This window comes from Anas acuta, chromosome 8, assembly GCF_963932015.1.
Source record: "Anas acuta chromosome 8, bAnaAcu1.1, whole genome shotgun sequence".
NCBI lineage: Eukaryota > Metazoa > Chordata > Aves > Anseriformes > Anatidae > Anas > Anas acuta.
Window position 1 is genome coordinate 23,875,823 of NC_088986.1, and position 16,674 is coordinate 23,892,496.

General features: G+C 46.1%; 1 protein-coding gene and 1 long non-coding RNA gene across 2 annotated transcripts; one reads left to right on the forward strand and one right to left on the reverse strand.

Moving 5' to 3' along the window:
- The first annotated feature begins 787 nt into the window (after nucleotides 1–787).
- LOC137860328 (regulator of G-protein signaling 2-like) lies at nucleotides 788–3,610 on the forward strand. The gene is made up of 5 exons (XM_068690474.1): nucleotides 788–946; nucleotides 1,044–1,145; nucleotides 1,254–1,315; nucleotides 2,050–2,216; nucleotides 2,636–3,610. The coding sequence occupies exons 1-5, from the start codon at nucleotides 834–836 to the stop codon at nucleotides 2,828–2,830; spliced, it is 639 nt and encodes a 212-aa protein (XP_068546575.1). The 5' UTR covers nucleotides 788–833; the 3' UTR covers nucleotides 2,831–3,610.
- A 1,499-nt stretch (nucleotides 3,611–5,109) lies between these two features.
- Nucleotides 5,110–11,507, reverse strand: LOC137860330 (uncharacterized). Its single transcript, XR_011098837.1, has 2 exons — nucleotides 6,996–11,507; nucleotides 5,110–5,647 (listed from the first exon to the last, which is right to left on the reverse strand). It is a non-coding gene; the product is annotated as an uncharacterized lncRNA (long non-coding RNA).
- Between the last annotated feature and the right edge of the window lie 5,167 nt (nucleotides 11,508–16,674).

The window sequence follows — 16,674 nt, forward strand, 5'->3', positions numbered from 1 at the left end:
TTGCCTGTTTGCTTGTTTAGTCTGCGGGATATGCACTGTGTTGCCTTGAAAAATTTCCGTAAAACAAAACAAAACAAAACAAAAACCACAAAACTCGCCCCCCCAATAAAAGAGAAAAAAAAGAAAAAAAGAAAAAAGAAAAAAGAAAAAAAAAAAAAAAGGAAAAATAAGAAAAAAAAAAGAAAAAAAAAGAAAAAAGAAAAAAAAGAAAAATAGAAAAAAAGAAAAAAGAAAAAAGGAAAAAAGGAAAAATAAGAAAAAAGATAAAAAAAGAAAAAGAAAAAGGAAAAAAGGAAAAAGAAAAAAAAAAGAAAAAAAGGAAAAATAAGAAAAAAGAAAAAAGAAAAAAAGGAAAAATAAGAAAGAAAAGAAAAAAAAGAAAAAAGAAAAAAGAAAAAAGAAGGAAAAAGAAAAAAGGGAAAAAGGAAAAATAAGAAATAAGGAAAAAGAAAAAAGGGAAAAAGGAGAAATAAGAAAAAAAGAAAAAGAAAAAGGAAAAGGAAAAGGAAAAAGGAAAAAGGAAAAAAGGGAAAAAAAGGAAAAAAGGGAAAGAAAAAAAGGGAAAAAGGGGGAAAAAGGGAAAGAAAAAAAGGGAAAAAAAAGAAAAAAAGGGAAAGAAAAAAAGGAACCATCCGCATCCAAATGCCGGGCGGGGCCGCGCCGCGGTGGGCGAGGCCTATGGAGGGGGCGCGCCCACCCGAGGGGCGTGGCGGGGGCTGGGGGCGCGCTCATCCCCCGCGAGGGGCGTGTCCCGGCCGGGAGGCGCGGCCTGGGGCCTGTATAAGGGGCGCGGCGTGCGGCGGGGCAGTGCGGGTGCGGGCAGGGCACGGGGCATGCAGAGCGCGATGCTGCTGGCGCTGCGGCCCGGGGGGCGGCACTCGGAGCGGGGCGGGCGGCGCCGCGGGGAGCTGGAGGAGGCGGAGAAGGGCCGCATGAAGCGCACCATGTGAGTGTGCCCCCGGCGGGGAGCAGTGGGGCGCGGGGAGGTTGGGGCTATGCTGCTGGGTGCCCCCGGTGCTAAAGGCGCTTCTCCCTTCTCCTAGCATTAAGGACTGGAAGAAGAGGCTGAGCTACTTCCTGCAGAACTCCTCTGCTTCCAGCAACGTGAAAGCCAGTAAGGGGGGGAAGCACCATGCCTACTACAGGTAAGTTACAGCTGCTTCTGATTAAATAACTCCAGTATTGCACTAAATTAAAAAAAAAAACCTAAAGCTCGAGGAGCAGATGCTGATGTTCTCTGTGGCTCTCCGCAGGCCTTCCCCTGAAGAAGCTCGGCTGTGGGCAGAAGCCTTTGATGAACTCCTTGCTAACAAATGTAAGTTTGTCTTCAAACTCTAGCATTTAAGACTAAAACGATGGGGAACTTCGTGTCTTTAAGAGATTGTGCCTTGCTTTGTGAACCAGTATTAAAACACTGGAATTCCCCTGCCGTGGAGTGTTCTCCTCCCAGAGGGAGCTGCAAGCTCTGTAGTTAAACCATACCTGTTAGCTTGGCTTTGCCATAGGCTGTGCTCTCTGCTTATCTAAGACAGACGCATTAAAACTTGGGCAGGGTTCTGCAACAAAGTTCAGTGCTCTCCAGGTTTTGTTGTAGCTCTATAAGGAAGAGCGCACAACAGCAAAGCAGAAGAGACTAAGAAATATTACTGTTTGCTCTTTGAACCTTTGAGTCATCCTTTCCATTGCAAGAAGTATTGCAGGGGGTTGTAGCCGTGTCATAAATACTTACTCCAGTCTGAAGGTTAATACGTGAGATCCCATCTAGAGAAAATTTTTTTTATATGTGCAGGCATCACAAAAGGGAGCACAATGACTAGAAATGGCTTTCGTTTGTGTGTTTATCTAAAAATGACTAACTTGAAGCCTGCCAAGTTGTTAGGGTGTTAGTTTGCTTGCATACATAAAAGCGAACTTTTCATTGCCATCCCAGAAAGAACCAGATCAGAAACAGAGCAAAGTGTTTTGGTAGGAACAGATGTGATAAATGGGTAGATTCAAGATTCCTGAAATACTTACTTGATGCATTTTTTTTTCCCCTCCTTTCCCTAGATGGTCTTGCTGCTTTCCGAGCCTTTCTGAAGTCTGAGTTCTGCGAGGAGAACATCGAGTTCTGGCTGGCCTGCGAGGACTTCAAGAAAACCAAGTCACCCCAGAAGCTCACATCAAAAGCAAAGAAGATCTACAATGACTTCATTGAGAAGGAGGCTCCCAAAGAGGTAAAAACCTATTTGAACATAACTACCCTGTTCTATGATTTTTTGGCCCTACTTTATTTTTCTGAACTCCTTTTGGGACACAGCTGTCTGAAATGCAACATACATGTCTCAACAAATACAACTCACCTCTAATTGCCTTAGCACCAAGTTGGACTATGGCACAAAGCGCATTTCAGGGAGTTCCCATCTAAGCTGGGGAAAACCAACAGTCTCACTGAACACCTGTAATGCTTGAATTTAGCACTGAAAGATAGTAATCATCTGAATTACTTTGGGTTTTGCATTAAAGAACTTTAAAAGGAAACTAAATATAACCCTGTAGTAACAGGATTTTTTGAAAGCTTTTCAGAAATTCTTTTTGGTGTTACACTTGTTTGAATTAAGTTCTCAAAAGTAAATGTTGTTTCTTTGTGTTTCAGATAAACATAGACTTCCAAACCAAGAACACAATCGCGCAGAACATCCAAGAAGCTACGCATACTTGCTTCAGCGCAGCGCAGAAGAGGGTTTACAGCTTAATGGAGAACAACTCGTACCCCCGCTTTTTGGAATCCGAGTTCTACCAGGAACTGTGCAAGAAGACACCTATCACCAGAGCTGCCCAAGGGACATGAGCTGTGGAGCTATGAGCTTGCTCTTTGCAAGGAGAAGCCTTTTAGTCACTGAGGAAGCAAGCCACAGCTGACCTGAAAGACTGAGGTACTGAGTACTCAGTCTCCTTTTCCATGGTGCAAAAGGACAACTACTGACTTCAGTGAAAGCTGATGGTAAAGAATGACATTGTTAGAGGGCACCCGAAGCTGGCAGCAGAAGTGTGCCAGGCAGCTGCTGGCTACGCACTTATCTGAGTGCTGCAGTGGAAAGGTGCCTCCACGCCTCAGACTGAGCTGTGCAGTGTAAAGTCCTTGTCACGGCTGTGGTGTTGATAGAGCAGGTCAGAACAGGGCTTCCTTGTAAACAGAAGTGGCTCTGTACAGCTGGGCAGTGCTGGGAACTCGAGCTGGGTATTTATTTTTCCTAAACATCAACCAGTATTGCTGTCATCAGTCACTTGGTATTTTAACACCGGTTGTGTAAACTGACACCAGTTGCAGAGAAATGTGGGTTTGTGTGTGACTTGTAGGCACTGCTACCCCTGTCACTGCGCTGTGCGGAGTGAGGAAGGGATGTCCCCCTGGGAACAGGGGGAGCATCCAGGGCTGGGTTGTGCCAGCAGGGCTGCACAAAGCCAGATGGAGGGCAAAACTTGGCCACAGCGAACAGGAGCTATGTAGTGTTATACCTAAAGGTGGATTATGATTGTGTTGAGTTCTGCAACAATGTCATAATTCTGTCTTGAGGACAGCAAGCTTCAGTGAAGTCTTATTGTTTTTAATAAACTATTTTGATACAAAGCTGCTTTTGTTGTTTGTTTTGCACACAGAGATACAAGGTCTGGCACTGGAGGGGGTGTTCTGCAGTAGCCATTCTCATGGGTGTGATCTCCAGGGTAGTTTTTAAACTGTTACTTCTTAATCTAGCAGGCAGGTTGCTTTTAGCAAAGTAAAAATCCTCAGAGTCTGGAAGTGTAACAGGAGAGATAAACTTCAGCACATCCTGTTTTAGCTACCTCCCCATGGAAATCATCTCTAGGACAGTGCAGTTTGCATGCAAGGCTAGGGATGACAACAAATCACCCAGAAAGCAGCAGCAGCATTGCTGCTGGAGCTCCCTCAGGATGCTCCCTGGAACACAGCTACCTGTAACTGCTGCAGCAGCACAGCTGCTCAAGACCCCTGCTTCAAGCAGGACTTGATTTTCAGGCTGCAAACCTCTGCAGCCTCAGTGGAGGTAAGACTGTAATGAAACCACTTGACTGCTGCTGTGTGAGCACTCCTTAGCAGGGAGCGTTCCTGGTCATCCTTCATCCATAGATACTTTTTCTAATTGACAACATCCCAAAGCATTACCTCCATCAGTCCCACAGTTGGAAGCCATAATTTGCAAGCTTTCTGAGCTCAAGGGCTGCTCAACATCCTGGCTCCAGCTGCTTTGACCACAATTCTTAGGTCCCAGCTTTACCTGTTTGGTCCATATATACCCACAGCAGTCACTTCTACAGGGATCCTCTTCATGCACCAAGAAAACTCCATACAGGATTTCCTATTTTAATTGTGCACCCACAGATTATACTGCCTCTATATGTGGAAAGCAGCAAACACAGAGGCAACACAGCCCCATTTCCAGGGCTGAGTTTTACCTGTGAGAGCTGGCTCCTACAACCAAACTTTCTGATTAGTTATATCTACATCAAGTAAGCACACAAAAAAATACAATCTGAGCGATAATTTACAGTAACAGAAAGCTTTCCCCCAACACCTAACCAGAGAAAAAGGTTGGTGCTGACAAGTGCTTTTGTAATCCAAAAAAATTTGAAGAGCATAAAAATAGCCAGAATTATACCTACTAATGACTCAGAGCCAGGGCAGGAATAATTCCATGAAATTTCATTGGCTTCAGTAAAGCCTCATCAATCCATGCCAATCATGGTAATTAACCATTGCTGGTGTCTGGTTTCAGGGAAAGAAACATTTCTAATTTCAGCAGGTGCCAGAACTACTTATAGCACAGCCTGAAGTCCAGAGGGGAAAATTAGGTGGGGCTGCTAGGCAAGGCATCACTGCCTGAGGGCTATTCTTGTATATTCTTAATATCTGAGTTGTTTACGTGGAACTTGAAGTCTGTGCAGGCAGCTCCTTAGCTTGCACTGAGCATGCCATCAGGATATCAAAAGCCAAGTTGTGCCGAGGCCCCGGGAAGGTTTTCATGCAGCCTGAGAGCCCTGATTTCAAGGGTACGCTTTGCAGCACAACAGTTTGATGCATCAACAACTACAAAAACTTATTAATTTCAGTAAAATGCTCAACACATCTGTGGACACACCTATTACTGCTTTATCACTTTGCAGAAAGAGCCCTGTTTTCCCAGCTCCCAGGGTAAGCTTCATCATAAAAAGTTCGGTACAGGCATGTCGGGAGCCCTACCGCCTCTGGAAGATTGCTATGAACACTTCGTGGAGAAGCACGAACGCACCAACTGCTTTAAGAGGTGCTGCTTCCATACTGGGGGCACCCTTGCAGCTATGGTTAAAATTGGTGCCCTGCTATGAGTATCCAACAGCAACAAAAGAGCTGCTGATTTCCCCACCGATGCTGGTGTGGAAAGGTGGCTCTGGGAATGGCAGAGGGAGGTTCAGCAGAGCTGGGATCCTGCAAGCAAAGGTAAGGCCAGGGCATGGTTCTATTTTTTTTTTTTTTAATATATATATTTTTAAACAAAGCTCTCATCATGTTGTCAAGTTGCTCCAGCCCCTGGCCATGTTGACAGCCTCCCAGGCAGAATAAAATAAAGAGAAGGGATGCCTCTGGGTAACATCATTCCAGGAACCATAGCTGCAAATGAGAACAGGCTGTGAGCACGCCAGTCTGCAAACAAAGCTTGCTTTTTTAGAGAAAGGACTTGCTGCAAAAAGCTGAGGATGCAGAGAACTGGACACCTCCCGGAGGGTGGTGGTAGGGGGGCACCCCAGCTCTGCTGTCACAGCCTCCAGCAGCACCACGAGTCCTGGCTGATCCCAAAGTCAGCACTGGCTCATGCACCACTAACACAGCCAGTGTTGGGATAGGAGATCCTGCCTAACTGAAAAACACCAAAAAAAAAAAAGCAACTCTTAACTATCTATGGATCACTTTCTTTTTTTAGCCTCTAGTCTCCCCATATCTTGTGCTTTTCTTACAGCTCTGGTTGCTGGAGGCAAGTGGTTCCCCTGCTTTCAGATCAAAAGATACATTTCTCACCCCCACAATTATGCAGAAAAAACTGAAATTGCAATCTGAGTCTGCGCAACCCTTGTAGATCCCCAAACCAGAACACAAACGCTTCTGCTTAAATTGTATATATATTTTTTGGAAATATTAACTACAGTGTGACAATTTGAGGAAACTAGGTAATGATTTTCAAATGCCTGCATCTGGCAACAGCCTGTTTTAAAGAATTTGCTCTGCACAGGGCTATCTGACTGAGAGCCCTCCATGCTATCAAGAAGGAAACAAGTAATCTCTTACAACAAGAAGCCAAGGCAGCTGACCCTTGGCAAGTGCACTCTGGCCCAAAGGCTGGAGAGGACCTCTGAGAACAGGGTGAGCTAAACAGCAAAGCTGACTCACCACTCCAGGCCAATGGGAAAACAATGCCACCCTGTAAACAAATTGAAATGCGCTGCTGTTGCTCCTTATATTTGTTTATTGTGGTCAAAAAATGTACCAAGACTATAAATAAAAATGCATTTCCACTTGAAATTCCAAAATCCTATTTGGAGAACAAGGAGGCTGATGACGGCTTTGCAGGGCTTTATAGGCAGGCGTGCACGTTCATGGAAGGGTTCCTTGGATGGGACTTCACAACTTGGTGACTTTTATGCAGCACAAAATCATCAGCCTTTACAAGTCTGGGGATTTTCATATGTAAATGTATTTCTGCAAATTTGGCTTAATATGATTTAAGTGGGGAAAAACTGTTTGGAGCCTGGGACAACATCCCAAACATTCCTTCAGGTGGCAAAGCATTACCTATGGCTTCTCCTCATCCCACCAGTCCAGCAATAGCTGCTGTCCCTCACGCATGCCAGGAACAAACTGCCAGGGAGCAGCAGGAGATGGGGATGACTGCTGGAACGACTACAACATCAACCCATGATCCATACCACAGACAGCACAGAAATAGGGCTGGAGAGAAACATACCTGCAATACAGATCCAAGATCCATCTAGGAGAGAGGGACAGACACAAGGCTGCACCTACAACACAGGGAGGGGTAGGGTAATCAAGGCTGATCTTAAATTAAGCCCTCACCCCATGGCAGCAGGTGTGGGGGACCCAGGTGTGCCTGATCAGGGCAATTAAGGCCATCAGTGCCCTGACACAACTGTGTAGGAGGTCTTTTCTGAGGGTTACTGTGCTAGCTATCTGGTCCCATCAGCTCACTGTCTTTAAGCACTCTGAATTTTTACAGAGTCTCTGCAGCAGGATTTGTGGTGAACATCCTCAGGAACACCCCACAGAGGTTAGCCTCATACACTTCTGTAGCTGCACTAATTGACTTTATCCTCAGTGCTGTAGCTGTGAAATGACAGCTGGCCGGCAAAGAGACGCAGGCAAAATAGTCCCAACAGTTCTCCTACGCAGGAGTTTCAAACGCGAGTCCTTTGTGTCTGTTGGCAACCTTTCATTAGAGTAAGCACTGAGATCAGAATTTCCAACAGCTACAAAGTACCCATGAGCAGCAATTACATGATGTTCCATTAAAATATTAAATATCCCATTCAAGATAATCTAATTGACAGAAATTAGTACTTGTGTTTCCCAGCCAATTTTCCCACTTCAGATCTAATGGAATAAGTTGTGTTTCTGCATTACAGATTTAGACAGAGAGCAGCTCTGTGGCCTCCTGGCTCGGAGCCTGACTTTGGGTTTTCAGAGGACATGGTACTAATCTAAAATTTATAGGGCTTGGAAAGTCGGCTGGCCAATATGGAAAAGGCACTTAGGAGCAGAGCGGGCTGTTTACTTAGCTGGTGTGCTCCTTCGCCTTCACAGATGTCAAAGGGAAATTGAAATAACAGCGACGTGAAAGGACACGAGTATTAAAGAGGGGCAGTGAGGCACTGGGCTAGCACCCTCCTGGCTCAGCTGTTTTGTAAAGCCTGACAGCATTAACCCTTCTGCCTGGACCTGCCAGAGACGAGGGCTGCTGCCGGGGCTGAGCTCGGGAGGTGTCAGAGCAGTCCTGCAGCAGGACAGGGCTGTGGCAACTGCAGACTCATGGAGCTCCGAGGTCCTCCTGCTTCCAGCGGGCTTCGCGTTGCGTCACGGAGATTATCTGTCGTGTATGGCTGCCCGCCCTGGCGTCCACCCAGGCTTCATGCGTCTGTTTGCAGAGCTGAGCTGTCTCCCGATTTGGCTGCGTCTGATTCCTGCTGTTTACACTGCCTGATACCCACTCCGAGGCTGGGACCAGGAGTCTGAGCAAGGAGAGAAATGACAGCCAGGAAGGCCAGGGCTCCTCCAGCTGCACTCAGTGCCATCAGCAATCTAGTTTGAAGGATTGCTTTTGCACCTTGTATTCCCAGCAGGAATACCAGGGGTTGGGAGCAGGATCCTTCCATTCCCACAGGGAGAGCACAGCTCATGCTGCAGCAGTGCAGCTTGGCTCTTCCAGGTGGAAGTGCCAAGTAAAATCTGCAGCATAAATGGGTCATGGTTGAGAGCTGAGGAAAAAAACAGTTGTGACCTTAGGATTAGGTGGTAGAAGAGCTGTTTGGTTGGAAGGGTGGAGTTACGTAGTTACACGATCCAACTGGCTGCATCTTCGTACTGCTAGAGGGATAACACTTGTTTCAACAGGCTAATGGTGCCTGTATAAGCACATCAGGAGCTATTGAATATGCACAGAATTTTCCCGATAAAGCCTCTTGGCTTCATTTTTATACAGGAAAAAACAAGGCACTCTTCAGAGCCAGCTGTGTGAATAAATTGGTTTATCTTTACACAAAGAGACCAAATTCGTTTTAATTTCAAATTCTCACAGATAGATTCTGTCCCTGGAGAGCCACTTACAGATAAGGGCCAAATCTATCACTCTGGAGAACTCACTGGGCCAGGACCCAGATCTGCATTCATATGGCTCTGTCCATAAGTCAGTGAGAAAAGAATAGTGGATGTGCCTTTTGCTAGAACCAAAGCAGCAATGTATACTGTCACCCTTTCAATTTTCCTACAATTAACATTTGCTAACTATTTGTTGGGCCCAGACTCCTGATCCTGGTAGAAGCTATAGCAGCTAGAGCCCCACAGCAGTGTGTATGCTTTATTAAAGCTGAGAAGCTGGAATCCTTGGCAGCTATTTGTGACAACCATGGAAGCGAAACCTTTCCAATAACTGGAAGAATCCATGTGGCAGAGCTTTTTCAGAGCAATTTCCCAAAGGTTAAGAAGGCCTCTGCAGGTCTTGCTGTGTTAAATGTGCTCTGTGCCTCAGAGCTGCCTGCGGGGTCTGCTGGTGCAGTGAACCGAGATAAGGGATTGAGCTAAGTGAGCTCTGGAGCAGCACGATTGCCAGCAGGCAGGTTTGGAAAGCAGTGAAGAATGATACGTAGCCTAGGACAGCTCCCAGCTGAACTGAGTCTCCCTCTGCCCCAGGGATCTTCCTGGAGCTAGCAGGGGTCACCAGGTGTGGGTCTTCACACAGGGCCATGGAACAGGGCAGCGGAATTGGGATATTTAACACCTAGAAGACAAATAGATCATCTTTCCAGAGATCAGCACTTAAGCTACGTGTGCAGAGAGTCTGAAATGGCTTGAAGAGCACCAGCGCTCCTTTCTAGCCAACCTCTTTTCTCTTTTTGGCACCCCTCTCCCCGCATCCAAGTATTTCTTCTCTGAAAAAGTATCCCTGTCTAAAATGTCACATTTGCTTAATAATGTCTTGAAGCTGTTTGGCTCTGAGGAGATGAGAGTGCACGGTTTTTATGAAGTGTGGTGTTCTGGACCACAGACACTTGTAAACTATTTCTCTTTTTGTATGTTTCCTTACAAAACCAACAAATTACACCGACATAATAATAATAATAATAAAAATAAATAATAATAAAAAAGTGCTGTACTCTGGAATAAGCAGCCTGCATGCTGAGGGGTCATTTGTCTCTTGGCATGCAGATGTGCTTCAGCTCCCAGAGAAGGCACCTATACCACACACAGGAGCTTTAGCAAATCTCCCCGTATGTTTTTCCCAAGGCTGCTAGTTACAGGGGAACCTACTGAAAGTGACCCTTAACTGCCTTGCCTCTTCACAGCTGTAATGCAAGGAAACTCATTTCTCAACCAGCTCCACTGGGCACGGTAGCACACGCAGTGGTTCTCTGTCAGCAGTTTCTGTCAGCCCCCTGCGGCCTCACATCGGCCTGGCCCTGCTTCGCGTTCAGTCATGGGTGCCTCCGCGACAGGGCCCTTCTTCCCACAAGGGAGATAAGGTCTTGGTTAAGAGACAGAATGATATTTTAGGAAATATCAGAGATCTGCAGCTTTGGGCAGAGCAATTAGACCACCCCAGAGCACCCAGCAGATCTCAGGTAGTGCTGCGTGGCTGGCGCAGCAAAGCAGGGAGCGTGCCTGTGACTGGACTGTAACAACAGGCTCCCAAAAGTAGCACCTAGACACCTCAGAGAGGGGTGACTCTCTGAAACACCATTTCAGCAGTCCCTGGGGGCTTTCTGGACCAAAACATGATTCCAGCCCCATGACAGGAGCATGGGGATTGGCGAGATGATAGAGGCGAGTTCCTGGCGTGGGCTGTGGCTTGCCCACACCAGCAGGGCCTTTGTGTCGGGGTGGACACGAGGCAGGTGAAGCCAGGAAGGACACTGTGGGGCTGGCTGGGCACCTGTGAGGGGAACAAACCCTACAAACACTGCTTCAGCCCTGTGAACCACTGCTACACTGGGGTTTCATCCCCGGGTGGGGGGGCTCACTCCTGTCAGTACGTGAACGAGTAGGATCAATGCGGACTCGGAGGGGAAGGGTTACAGTATACAGACCAGCATATTTTCCACTAGGAAATAGTAAGTGACTAATGACGTTGGCAGTCATTAACAAGAAGGCGAGTCAGGAAATAGCATCCAAAGACAGCAGCAGCTCCTCTGAGTAAGCGCGGGTTGGCGGAGCATCGCCCTGCTGCTGCCCTGCAGGGCGGGCTGGGCGCAGGCAGGTGCTCGTCCTGGTAGCGGGAGGACGATGGTGTCGGTGCTACCAGAAAAAATGTAAAACTACAAACACCACCACTAAGAAATAAAAGGGGAGCAAAGTTCTTTTATACAGACAAAGAACAATGCCAGCTGCAGGGTTTGCACGGGGCTTTAGCACCACAAAGAACAGAAGAGCCTGGATGAATTGGCACTCAGGAAGCATGGGGGCAGCTGACAGCAGATCACCAGCAGATAGGAATCCCCCCTCGGATCAAGGGTGCTGGCAGAAGCATCAACATTTGCACGCCACAAGGAAAGAAACAATGAAGCTGCTTTGCTGCCTTACTGGCAACAAAACGTAGTTTGCACTTGTGGGAGCTAATGTGGCCAATTGCTTATTCCTGGAATAAGCCACTTGCATATAACCACAAAAGGATACACAGAATTATTTTAGTAGCAGTTTACCAAAACCAGCCACATTTAATTTTCTTCTTCTTCTTTTTTATTTTTTTATTTTTTTTTAGAATCTCAGCATGATGTCAACATGCGTATCAAAGGACCTTGAGCAACATCCCCAGCTGGATGACAGCTGTTTTGTCACATCCTTCCCAATTCCCTCGCCACATTCAGTGAGTGACACTGCACAGGATACGCTTTGGGACAGCATCAGCATTCCCACGTGAGCTTTCCAATGGTTGAACTTGCGTATTGCTACCAGCACAGATTCAGGGAATTTTGCTCAGAAGGACTAAGGATATGGTTTGCACGTTACGCTGCAGCATGACGTACCAGCAGCAGCTGCCTTATTGGGAAGAGCTCCCTCCCCATCCCTGCTCCCTGCACGTCCCTCACTGTCCTTGCATCTGATTTAGCAACTGTGCAGCTGCTGCACAGCTGAATGAGCAAGCGGGTCTGGCAGGAAGTTTTTCTTCTTTTCCATGGGATCAGCTGGCTGGTCCACCTGACTGTCCAGTCACCCAGCCTCTGGAAGGTTATGGGAAGAGAGGAACCTTCTGGTGGGAGGACACAGCCCGGACCATTGCAGCCTCCAGCCACGTCAACCTCCCAGCCTTTATCCAGCACCTTGGGTGCACTTTGCAGGCTGTGCTGAGCAGTCTGTCCATCTGCTGGTACTGCCAGAGGACCCTAGCAGGTCATTAAAATGCAGTTTGAATCAGTCTGCAGCATCTGTGGCCCCAATGCTGATAAATCCTTTGCAGTATCATGAGCTGTGCTGTCCATACAGCTGAAATTTCCTTCCTTCTGCCAACAACAAAACTTGTGAAAATACAGGCTTCTTTGATCTGCTCTCCCTTTGAAAAACAGAACTTCGGGGTCACCTGGTGTGACACCAAGATTTGTGAAAAGACAGAGCTGGAATGGCAGCACACCTGGGTACAGAAACACGTCCTTTCTCTCTCTGTCCCAGGTCACTGCTTAAAAACCAAGAACTTTCTGCCCTGCTTCTTGAAAACAAAACAAAACAAAACAGAAAAAAACAAACCCTCTGCTGAGTAAAATATATTGGCTTTCAGTGGGCTGCACCAGCTATGGCTGCAGGACCACGGCAGGGTGCAGGGTACCTTGCTGCACCAGGTTGCCTCAAGAAACAGCTGTTTTGGGAAACTATTCAGATAGCTCAAAGAGGGGTCCTGCCTGAATCAGCTGGGAACAGCATTAACATACTGACCATGGGTGAGGGGCAGGGTCCTTGTCCTTTCCCCTCAGCCAAAGGAGCCTTCAAGGGAAGGCTGTTTGAAGCCTGGGCTGTGTTTTGAAGCAGAGAGCCTTTGCTCTCCCTCTGGTGAGTACACAGCCAGACAGGCAGGAAGGTGGGGTGACCGACCTTCAGGTTCACACCCCTCATCACCGCTCTGTCATACTCTTCCCTTTGCGCTCCTCCTTGGGCACATCACCAGCCTCCTGTAAGGAATGCAATTAATCTGGAAACGGCACTGCTGATTTTCTGCCCCTCCTTCCTCGAAAACCTGACCAGACCGGTCATGTAACAGCACATTGAGATGTTCAAAGACTGCGGGAGCAACGTCCCCGTGGTCGATATCAGCAGCAAAGCTGGGAGCGCGGTGATGCCTGAATAGGGAGGGGACACCTTGGGTTGGTTCTCAGAAAAAGCTTGTTGGCTGGTTTAAGATCCAATGAATGAATTCATGTTACAGATCACCTGAACACCTACTGACGCTGCTCAGCCTTGTTGGGGGGTTCAAGGTTCAAATACAGCCTAAAAATAATTTTAGCACATTGGCAATGTGTCCTGCTATGAGTCACTGGCTTAATGCAAGTGGGTAAAAGTGTAAATGGACAAAGCGGCACAGCATCATCATTTTCCCAAAGCAGCTCAGTTGATTTCCAAATAGAGCCAGGAAAGCACCAATGCAAATTCATATCTTCCAGCAGTACATTTTCATGTATTCAGTGGCTTTCTGGTGATGAGTGCAGTTTCCAGTATAAGCAAAACCCATGCTGTTATGGAACAACGAAATACACTCTAAAACTCCTGTAGAGATTTTTATAAGGCAAATATCAGATTGAATAACACCTTGCTACAGATCCATTGCCAGAAGTCAGTTTTACTGGTGATTAAGGTAACCACCTGAATTTGCCATTTTCAACAGCATTTTGATACCACCAAGCAGTGATATTTTCCTAAACTAGATAGGATTGGACTGACGTCACCAAGCATTCAGTATATTTGAGATGAATGTTACTTCTAATTTTGCTTGTTGATGCTTATTTCTTACTGTGTAGTTTATAAATATTCTCTCCCTGCCATGCATTACCTGTAATGGAGAAAATGATTTACTGGAAACAGGCACAACTCAGCCACAGCAGCTGAAGCTATTGTTATTACTGACTGCACGGTCTCTTCTGCGATATCCAGAATCACAGTTTGACTAAGGCCAAACAAATTCCGATTAAAGCACGAATTTTAACAGTTCTTGCATGAACAGCTTGAACATTCACCTAAAATTTGCTAAAGCTTCATAGAAAATGTATTTAGAGTGTATACATGCTTCTAAATAACCCACACCTCCTAAATTGCTCTCTCCCAAACAGGCAGAGGGTACATAACTCACTGTTCTGCTAGGCTGCAGCAAGGAAGCCCCGTGACTGAGCCCTGCTGCAGTTTTAGGAACACCAGGGGACGGGGGTAAGTTGAAGCAGGAGGTCTTTCCCCTTTCCCAAGCCCTGATGCATGCAGATAATTATTTCTATTCTTGCAGTCTTCTCTGATTCCACAACTACCGTTTCTATTTACTGCCCTAGCTTGCAAAGATATTCCCTGAATTTGCCTTGCAAAACCCAGGGAATCCTTTTCACCCATATTTTCTCCTTGGCAAGAGAAAATGAAGTCAGCTGTATCAAATGTCTTTTTTTTTTTTTTAATCCATGTCATATTTTTGCAAATACGGAGAAACAGATATGTCCTTGGTCAATACAAGCTGATCAGAGGGATAGAAAGCAACTGTGAGATGATCTTGGAGCTCCATTTCTGGTTGGAAACAGCTCTGAAATGCAGCTTTTCAGAGCCACCAAACATTTGCCAGTTACTGATGGGCACGTCTCATTTTGCACTGCCAGCACAACTTTATTTTCATTGACCTTCTTGAGAGCAGCCACTCTCCTCCCTGGGGATCATCCAGCACATGTTTTCCAAAAAAAACTCCTTGTGCAGCCAGCACTGACGTTTCCGATTAACCTTTACAGGCTGGGTTTGTCTGAAATCCAGCAGATGCTGGACACTCGGCCAGCACCAGCCCTGGCAGGTGACGCTGCAGTGGCACCGTCCGGCTCCTTATCAGGGCTGGAACCAAGCCCTCCAAACACCTGCAACTCTGTCTTAAGTCTTAGCTTCAAAACTGGCCCTCATTACTGCTGATACAGAAAGTTAAGTGGTACAGCTCTGGGTTTAGACCCAAAATACACCACAGTGAGGTACAGGATTCCTGTGCACTCTGTAAGTGGCTACAGTGAATTTTCTTTCTGACTACGTATCTGATGTGATATGATAATACTGATATAATAGATCCAAATTATTGATCCAGATCCAGTGCAAATGGAGCTAGTGCTTTGAAGTTAAATGAGTGTATTTAAAATACAGATACCTGCTAATGTTAGCATAAGATATATATGAAACACACGTTTGGAATAGACAGACATTCCTCTCAAGTCCAGCCTTTCAGATAAGGCTGAAATTGAAACCAAACAATCGGCCACAGAAGCATCAACCTCGTCCTTGCTCAGTTCTTGGGCTGAGGCCTGGTCTGGATTTGGTGCATCAAAAGGCAACGAGGAGGACTGTTTTCCTGACCTGAAGTTGGTATGACATGAAAATCAAAGAAATTCAATACCAGGTGGCAGGAAAGCCACAAGAACAAGCAAAAGTTATAAGCATCAGCTTTCCAGCTGTGCAGCTTTCTGTCCTTGCCTCATGAAAACAGTGTTTGCTGAGAAGGGCTGCCTGAAAAATTGGGACTGCATCCAGCACTAGCAGTTCGGTGAGCAGCTGAGCTGAGGTCTTCCAGCCACCAGGATACTGCTTGGGTGCATGGGGATGCAAGATGAGACACCTCATTGTGTGAAGAAGCCTAGATTTAGGGGATACAAATGAGGAAATACACCCTGAACTGGACTCTCATACAATAAATTTGGCATATTTTTGTTATAAAAAGGGAAGTTATTGATAAATCTTTCTTGCTCCTCAAACCAAAACCAGGCTGACACTCTGAAGACAATTCTGATCTAAACAGAGCATAAGGTTTTGCAAAAAGAAGGATGGTTGGTACAAAGACTGGCATCTGCAAATGTCAGTCTAACAGAAATTTTGACTTTTCTGTTCAAAAATATCCCTCCTGATTCTTATGTCTGGGAAAATATTAAGTGATTCAATGAGGTTACAGTGATGCTTCAGTTTACTGGAAAATAAAAGGTTTTAATTCTTTCCGCAGCTCCATTAAGCATTTTCCTCGCAGGAGAATTTGCTGGAATAGTTAATGTGGAATAAAATATTCCACAGTACCCGGTCCAGGATAGAAATGTTCCAGCTCGGGTACACAGCTTTTTCCTAGTTTAGCCCATTTGGGGAATTACATTAAGCTAAAATGGATTCTCATTTGAAACAAGTTTCCAGTAACAGAGATGTTCATGAATCTCTTTAAATTTTAAACAGAGTTAACTCCAGAGCAATTTCCTAACACCAGGCCTTATTTTATTGCCGTACATTCCTGGGAGGAAATGGAAAATGAAGAAACGTACAAAGTCCCCAGATATCCCCTTCAATACGGCTTTCAAAGGGATGTGGCTTCACCGGGATCCTGCTGAGCACAGTAGTAAGTCCTTTAAGGAAAATCCCATTACTGCACCGTGTCTTACAGCTTTCCCTTTCAAAGAACTTCCCACAGCAAAGCCCATGGGAACGGGAGCACAGGCAGAAAGACCCAGATTGCGAAACCCAAGTCACACTCATTTCCCTCAGATCGGTCCTTGGAACAACTTTGCCGTCAGCTTGGAGTAGGGTTAATGCTTCAAGCTGAGAAAAAAAGGAAAAAAAAAAAGGTGGCTGAGGGTTCCGCTCATGGCTTGACAAATAGTGCAGAGAAGGAAAGAAATTGCAAATAAATTTACAAAAGCCCTCCCTGCTTCTTGCGCTCCGGGAAGCGCCTG